General features: G+C 42.0%; 1 protein-coding gene across 1 annotated transcript in view; it reads left to right on the forward strand.

Annotated features, from left to right (window-relative positions):
• The window catches only part of psma6l (proteasome 20S subunit alpha 6, like), a 4699-nt gene extending 1403 nt beyond the window's left edge, over positions 1 to 3296 (forward strand). The window contains exons 3-7 of the mRNA XM_035679999.1: positions 515 to 596; positions 898 to 1053; positions 1281 to 1459; positions 2304 to 2398; positions 2706 to 3296. Of these exons, the coding sequence (XP_035535892.1) occupies positions 515 to 596; positions 898 to 1053; positions 1281 to 1459; positions 2304 to 2398; positions 2706 to 2763 (570 nt within the window). The 3' untranslated portion in view covers positions 2764 to 3296. The remainder of the gene's footprint in view (positions 1 to 514; positions 597 to 897; positions 1054 to 1280; positions 1460 to 2303; positions 2399 to 2705) is intronic.
• The last annotated feature ends 5780 nt before the right edge of the window (positions 3297 to 9076 follow it).

Genomic DNA, 9076 nt, shown 5'->3' on the forward strand with positions numbered 1-9076 from the left:
AACATTTCAAACATGAGTTGTCTGACTGTTGCCAAATCAGTAATCACATTACAGTTACTTAGCAAACAATAATGTTGTTACTAGGATTTATCTAGGATAAAGCTTCATTCAACTCCAACACTGAATTCATTGAATATTTGAAGTCAGGGTCAGAGGTGAACTGCTTCCCTACAATATCCATGAAATTCGACACAGCGACGTCTAGTGCAGCCGTGGAGAGGCTCTCAGCCTGGGCAGTGACTCTGAGGAGGAACATAGAGACTGCTCCTCCTAAGGAATAATCACTGATTGGAGTAATGTACTACAATGCCACAGTTTGGTGAGCGAGCGACTCAAGGAGTATGACTGAGTTAGTTTTGCTCGTTAAATTCTGTTAATTTTCTGATTAGCATGAGATATCTGTACATATCATGAGATATCTGTACAACCAATACTATCTTTTTTAATATAGTAGATTTCCCAATATAATCATTTTGTCAGTTGGATGTGACCTCTGTCCTTCTCCTGGCTGCAGGACAAGCTGCTGGACTCTTCCACTGTGACCAACATTTTCAAACTAACCCCTCGCATTGGCTGCGTGATGACTGGGCACAATGGTATGGATTCAGCTCACACACACACACACACACACACACACACACATCATTGTTCAAGTAATTGTGATACTTGGATATCAGTTGTTAAGATAGCTTTTGTTTTTATGGCCTTTTCTGTTTCTTTATGTAAGGATGATACACAGCTCACAGACAGCAGTGTAACATTGTGTTTATATAATCTGTTGTTAGCCTTGGTGACACTTCTATGTTTACTGTAACTACAGTTATGTCTAAAAGATCATATTTATTATTTTAACATTGTTAAAAAGCTACACTGTCCCCCTTCTTCTGTCATGTGCAGCGGACAGTCGCTCCCAGGTTCACCGGGCACGAGTGGAAGCAGGAGAATGGAAATATAAGTTTGGTTATGACATCACAGCGGACGTGTTGTGTCGTAGGTTGGCCGATATCTCCCAGGTGTACACACAAAACGCCGAAATGAGGCCTCTAGGCTGCTGTGAGTAGGGATCTTGATTTCTGCCTCTTCACTGCTCAGGACATTGTTCCCTTGACATTCATCTCAATATCCCAAAACTTGCATTTCCTTGATTTTCTGAAAGCAAAAATGAAAATGAACTGAGCAGCAGTAAGAACCTGTAACGGATCATCATATAATTTAAAGGACATCCTCCCTATAATGATGTGGTGTGTTCTTTCTCTTCCTCCTCTTCTGCTCTCCTGCAGGTATGATCTTGGTGGCTATGGACCCCCAGCAGGGTCCTGTCCTGTATAAATGTGACCCAGCAGGATACTACTGTGGCTTCAGGGCCACAGCGGTCGGGGCCAAACAAACAGAGGCCAATAGCTACCTGGAGAAGAAACTGAAGAAAAAGCCTGAACTGACCCACGACAGGACAGTACAGGTAAAGTGGAACCTGGTTGACAAGAGCTGCGGAAACAAGATGGACTACTGAGCAGGACGCAGATTCTTTTATAGTTCAGGGATGAAAAGGGTAGAGTGGTCCTGATTAAGGCTCCTGTCAGACCTCCTGTAATAGAGAGACACTGAACCCTTAGCTGCCCTCTTGCTATGTATTTCTTGACATAAAAAAGGGCTGCCTCTGAAAAGTGGAGGATTCAAATCATCAGTCACGTTAACTCGCTTTTTGTCAGTCGAATATCTTTTGTTTTTTAGCTGCGTCATTGTACACAGAGTGAAAGCATGGCAGGCTGTAAACTTCACAAACCACAAAACTAAGTGTGATGGAAGCAAAGATGGTTAACGGAGGACAGCGCGAGGTAGGGCAGCGTGACTCCGACGCTCTCTGCTCTGGCGCTGACTGTCAGTGAGCAAACCTCTTTTGAACCACACTGTGCTACAACCTCCTCTGCTGCCAACCACTGATTGATTTGTCTCCGTGGTGCACTGGGATTTATAAATGAATGCAGCACGCACACTAAAGCACGAGACCCGTGGCCACATTTGCACAGCAGCAACTACTGATATAGGTGTTTAGTGTGGCACTGAACTGAAAAAAAAAGAGAAATGAATACTCAAGTCTTTGTATTGAACAACTAAATCCAATTCAACTGACAAAATTCTTCTAAAGGCTTCGGAGGCTGAAATAGAGTAATTTTGTTTTAGTAAAGGCATGTACTTCCTGGAATCCACTGCTCGAGTTTCCTGTTTTCTTGACTAAAAAGAACATTTAGAGAAGTGTTAATGCGTTTGAGCTAATCAGCACACTCAACTTTCTTTCTCTCCAGTTGGCTATAACATGTCTGTCCTCCGTCCTGTCCATTGACTTCAAGGCCAGTGAGCTGGAGATCGGAGTGGTCACCAAGGACAAACCTAAGTTCAGGTAACTTCACTTACACCAACTGCATATTCAGAGAAAAGATCAGACTGGTTTCTGTTATTCTTTCAAGTAGTCAGGAGTTTTATGATGAATTGACACTAACGGTGATTGATATTATCTTTTACCGTGTTTAAAACGCTGACATATTTTACTCTTGCACGTATTTTTGGTTTTGATTGTGTTGTTTTGGTGCATTTTAAATTATTGTCCTATTATCCACTGTACATCACTCATTGTTCACTCCTTGCTCTTTGTTTTATTCCTCTTTCCTCTGGTTATTGTTGTCTCACCTCTTGTCTCCCTCCTGCAGGATGCTGACGGAAGCAGAGGTAGAAGCCCACCTGGTTGCCATAGCAGAACGGGAGTGAAGGTGCCCTCACAAACGTCAGACCGCGATTCATCATTGAATTTCATTTTCAGTGAGCTTGAAGTAGCCCTATCTAACATCACTGCTAGCCACAGTCTGAAGACACAAGTACACAACTGTTCACTGTGTGTCCGAGGAGGTTCATCATGCACAGCTGAGGAAGAAACTCTTTTATTAGTGATCGATACAGGTTTGATTCGTAGTGTTTCACCAAACATTTCTAGTGGGATTTAAAACAAAATTCAATATATATAAGTGAGGCACATTAAACCATCTTTAGTGGACAACAAGCAACATATTCCGCCTACATACAAAAGTTTTTTTGGATGCTGGTTATTTAGTATGCCTCCTGCTGGTTTTGTTTGGATGTGTACAGAATATTTGTCATGCAGCTTATTTTCTACTGTATGTTCATAACACCAACCTCGATGTCATCTCCACACTCGTACAGTTGCAATAAAAACAGTCCCTCAGATTCATTGCCAACCCCTTTAAAACAACTGTCATAATAAAATTGAATAGAAAAGAAGACTAGAATTGCTGTCCTGTTTTGCTTTAAATGAAGGGTATCAACCTTTATCACTAGAAGGGATTTAAAGTGTGTAGGTTTATTCCAAATGTTGCCAAACATCCTGATTAAACAGCACTGCCCTTGTTGAACAGCAGATGGCACCAGTGAGGTGACAACGTTACCTGAGGCTCCTTGTTATAGACCGGTGGCATGTTAGTTCACTGCACAGAGGGCAAAGAAGGGACTGAATGCACAGCTTATTCCAGCAAATGATATTGTGGAGTTGAAAATGAGTTGATGAGGCAGCCTCAGTACTGCGTGCAGTCACCGATATTGACACAGGGATAATTAATATAAGCTATTAATTAATATAACAGTATCACAAATGCCACTGTTCAGTTATTTAAGCAACAATGATAGTATGGATATTGTTGATATCAGACTGAAATGCATATTGCAGGTCCACTGTACTGTAGGTTACTGTATATGACCACTAGATGGCAATGCTGCGTCTGCTTCTACCTTTAAGTATTTCATAACAGAATTCAGTGATTCTGTGTGTACTTTTCTATTTGGGGAAACCTATTTTGACTCTTGTAAACAATTACACTTCCGAGTCCTCGGAGATTGAGTGCATGCGTGTGTGTTTGTCAGACAGCCAAATCCTGGCATGACATCTTGTTATGTGTGCCTCTGTGTGCTTCCACCTCAGTGACCCACCAATCTGAGGATGCGGATCACTGTCGTATTCAATTACTGAATGTTAGCTCGCAGTTTGAATGTATAAGCATTTCTGGACACACACACATTCACACTTAAACATGAACTGGTACAATGACAGAGAACAGCAACGCAAGTCTGCTTTTACTTTATTGAAAAGGAAAATGCTGTGGATTTACAGAATTTGATCATCAAAAACTTAATTGCACTTAAAAACAACATTATAACAATTTCATCTATTTAACATCAACAAAACAGTTTTTTCATTCTTACTTACCTGTAAGACATTGGTTTTAGACATTGTATGAAATACAGTTTTACGACTTATTAAGCAGCCTTTGTGATAGTGATTGGGGTATAGATACTCATTTTAAAAGGTAAGAATACTATTGCAAAGTCATTAAAATAAACACGTACTTCCTTCTGGGACTGAGGGATTGTTAAATAGTGGATCGTCAATTTGTTTGCAGACAAAATTAGGATTTAGGCTGAGAGGCTTGTGTTAGTGATTTTCAGTGTGAGCAGCAAAGAGCCCCGTTAGTCTCTTTAAAGCTAGTGCAAGACGATTCTAAGTTACACTGATAGGCCTCTTAACTTAATTCTTCTCTGTGTTCACTTTACCTTACAGGAAATAAAGTGTGTATAAAACGGTACAAATCCATCCTGACATATAGGTTTTCCCACAGAAACAAGTAAACTGGCCTTTTGAATACACAATAAAAAGAGATTTGGTTTTAACTGGTGACTTGAAGCTGGACATGTCCCATGTTTGTCTCTTCATCCTCATGTCTGGCACTGCGTGCGCATGTTAACCTGGGAGAACACAAAAAGGAGAACCACTGTTAGGAACAACCAGCATCCACTCTGAATGAGTGCAGGGAGGAAAACATGGAAGATAGATCCAGAAATCAGTCTTTTGCTGTTTCATCAGTGCACCATGTCAACATGTTGTCACAGGGATCAAACTGGTGGTCATGAAGTTGTATGTAGGCTAGTGTATGTTGTTCATGCCGGCTAAATCATTCATACAGGTCATGTGATCAGAGCACGGGCTCGTACATAAATACGTATGTAAATTGTTTTATAGCTGGGTCTACATTCCTGACTCAAACCTTACAGGAGGTATAAACTTTTTCACAGAAGACATTTTGACACGTCACAGTACAGCACAGGTCTAAATAATAAAATGAATGATTAATTCCATTTAGCTGCTTCAGTTTGAGGGTCCTGGTATTGTGCATGCTGGCTCACTGTCACACTGCCATGGCTTACTGGGACACTTGAATAGAACAGAGTCATTGTTGATCTGTCTGCTGTGAAAAAGGCCTGTTGTTAGGTGTTATAAAGAAAGAATGTTTTCTGGAGATTGTTATATTTGCCAAGTTACCAGATCATTTATGAATGGAAAAATAACAACACAACAAGTATGGCTAACAAGTAACAAGTACGGCTATGTTGTGAGCAAAGATGGAGGATTTAATATTCCATAGCTCTGACCGAACTGAATCTCGATCACTATTGATCACTATTGTTAAAAACAACAAACAACAGTTCAAACTCTTCAACTGTATTTTTTCCTCAAAAAACGTACTAACCATACTTTGGCTTTTTATATAACATAAATCCTATCTAACGTTTTGCATGATAATATATAAATTATTATTATTATCAACAATATCAATAATTTATCGGTTATACTATTAATTTAATTATCAGAATAATACATAATTATATACATTCCCCATTATTGGCAGATCATGGAATAATCCCTAATTACTGTTATTTCAGAAAGGTTTCAAAGTAGTCCCTTATACTTTAAAACCACACACTTTTGTCTCCTACGTGGGTTAAGTAGTCTCACACACACTGGGCCACACTCATCATTTAAAACCATTTACTCAAACCTGCAATAACCTTTTAAGATGATGAGCTGACCTTGTTAGCAACCACTTGCTTATTTACACTTCAGGCAGTTACAGAGAAACACTATCATTCGTTAAGAGTCCAATATCCAATCTGTTTAAGCTCTCTGTTTTTGGTGGAAATATCTGGCTTTTGTTGCTAAATGCTCCACTATGTCCACCAGCTAGTCGCTAACCGTTGCTAACGCTGTCCGTTGGGTGCTGAGCAGGGGCTTCCGTGGGCTTTTAGAGCTTTTTGGCTAAAAAGAGCAGCCTGCTGCAGTCAGAACCTAAGCTATGAGAGCGGTGGTCGAGCTGCAGATTCATTCTCTGTAGGTTCACCACTACGAGCGATACCTTTCACATTGTCACCATATTAAAAATATAGATTGAAGTTGCTTTCAAGTTCTTATCGCCTCACTCTTTGTGCTATGTGAATCACTATTTACAACATAAGGTGGCTGACAGGTCTCCCAGAATCTGCATTCATTTACTTCAGTGGGACTCTGAGGCCTGCTCTGTTTTAGCAGCAACCGGCAGCTTTATAGCTCGCTCTGTCGGCCCACAAAAATGTCCCCACCCTTTGTTGGCCAAAGGTGAAATTTGCCACGGAGGTCAAGTGTTTGTGAGGTTGCATGTGTGTGAATGCATGAACCTGTGGATGCAAATTCACGGCTGTTTGTTAAAATATATATTTCAGATAATTCATTATTTATACCTGGGGAACTCCAGCAGCTCACCTCACATCCCTTATACTTCTGTCTCCCCCCTAGGCTGTGCTTCTCCTCCTATACCTCACCCCTCCATTCATACCATTTCTCCTGTGCCAACCTTGTTGTCCCTCCCCAAGTCCCAACCCACCTCAGCCAGCGTCCTATTTCTGCTCCTCTATCTGCTCTTGCCTCACCTTGACCACTACCTCCACCTATTCACCTCCTCTTCACCTAAAGTCCTCCAACTCCTACTCTTCCACACCACATTCTCCTTCCTCACCGCCACCACCCCCTTCCTCCATCCCCCAATATGCAATGTTGACCCTGTGGCTGGTGTCTCCTGGTACTGGGACTGCCTGCCAAGCTGAATGGGCCCAGTGCATCGGGTAGCCAGGCTGTGTGTGTATGTGTGTGTGTGTGTGTGTGTTGGGTCACGGCGTGGGGATTAGGTGTGTGTGAGTGATTGAGGGTGACAGCGGCCCTAGCATTAGGGGCCCTGTGGCAGATTTCGTAGTCCTGTTTTAGACACACTAAGCTGGATTTACCAGCAGCAGTGTGTCAGCAGTGATGCAGACTGCCTGGACCTCCTACAGAACACACACACAATTAGACACACATGCGCAAGCACATACACGTAGACCCTTGTCACCTCTGACCCTGCCTATCTACCTGCAGCCAGTTTAAGCATCCCATCATCCCTTCTTTTCGGTGTATTTCCTCTGTCCGTCTCTTACTGGTAATAAATATAAATGTCTTCCTGCTGTTAAATTCTTTTTTTCAATTCAAACTCTATTTTTTATATATAATATATAATAAATATGTGAAGCACTATGATCTCTAAGCATCACCCTGAACCCTGACCCCAAAACAAACATTCAGCAGCATCTATCACAGCTAAACTTTGCACAGACTCTGTTCATTTTAATGGAATGACTACAATCAGTTGATTACTTTAACAGCAGCAAAGTAAATCAGAGTGCAACTTAATGGGAATTTTCACCTTCAGGTCTTAATGTTTTAGGCCTTTAAAGAGGCGCCCACTGAGTCCAAAATGGAGAAAGCTATGCTGTTAGCTAATGCTATTTGATTAAATACTTAACTGGCAAAGTAAAAGGCAGTGCAACAGCCTTGTAGTGTGGCATATAGTCCGTTGGTCGAATAGATGGTGTAACTGTGTGTTTCCAAATGTGCTTTGCTTTTGGTCAGCAAGCTAGCATGCTAGCTAGGTTCTGATACTAAAATGCTAGCAACGAACACATACAAATACAAATGCAGCTAAATGCAAGGGTGAGGTGGAGTGAAAAATCTTCATTATGATTTTATCCTCCTACTGCATCCTTATCCTCGCTACAGTGCAGTTGCATGCTGGGTGTACTGCTGCACATGTGTGGTCACTTTGTGCGCGTTAACGCAGGGGGTATGTGAGGCCACTGTGGCCCCGCGTGTCTGCACACACATGTATTGCTGCTTGATTGTGTGTTCCTTTGTGTGACTTGTGCACTCTGAATGTTTATGCGCACACCTTTGTCCATGTGTGAGTGTGTGATTGTGTGTGTGCCTGCTCCCAGATCTCTGTTACAGCCTGTCCATTGTGAAGGAGAGTGTTGAGCAAGATCCTGACCCACCGGCGGGTACTAATCAGACGCATTCCTCGGGATTAAACGGCCAATTAACAATAAGAGAGCCATTGTGGCCCTGTCTCCTTGTGCGTCACAGTTAAAAGGTTTTGTGTGTGTACGTGTCGCAGTGGATGCGTGTGTGACTCTATTTGTGTGTGCGACACAGCATGTGCTTTTGTGTGTGCAAGGTGCTTTCAGTCACTCAAACAGCACTCTTTGTGATTTTTTTACAAGGATGTTGCAATTGTGCTACTCAGGTTTTAAATTATCATGCACGCTACAGCTTCATTAAAAAGACTGCATTCAATGGTGTGCAATTTAAAACAAACTCGAGCAGTGGATAGAGTGGGAGTCACAAGTCACAAGATATGTGTGAGCGTTCTTAATGATGCCAGTTAATCTTGGGTTTGTTCAGGCACCAGTGGCGAGTCCACCCGGCCTTTATACACTTATATACTAATGCAAACAATATAATGAACTTTCTGTTCTATTCTCTCCATTGGTGTGTGCAATTGAGCACTTCCGTGCATTTAGTGTGTCTATCGTGTGTATGCATTAATGTGTACACAAATGGTGTCTTCAATAACCGTGTGTCTGTGTGTGTCTGTGTGTGTGTCTGTATGGAGGGTATATGCATCAGTGTGGCACGTGTCGGAGTGTGGCAGAGGATTAGTGAGGCTCAGGGCCTGTTGCTCCACTTCCATGATTACTACTGCTGTCTACTGCCATATGGGGTGGTGGGAGGTGCAGGTGGGGGCGGGTGGTGGTGGGGGGTCCAAGCTACTGTACCACGCTACACACACACACACACAAACACACACACACACACACACATCTCTATTCAGTTATT

This window comes from Morone saxatilis, unplaced genomic scaffold, assembly GCF_004916995.1.
Source record: "Morone saxatilis isolate NCDOM2014 unplaced genomic scaffold, NCSU_SB_2.0 Contig8, whole genome shotgun sequence".
Lineage (NCBI taxonomy): Eukaryota > Metazoa > Chordata > Actinopteri > Moronidae > Morone > Morone saxatilis.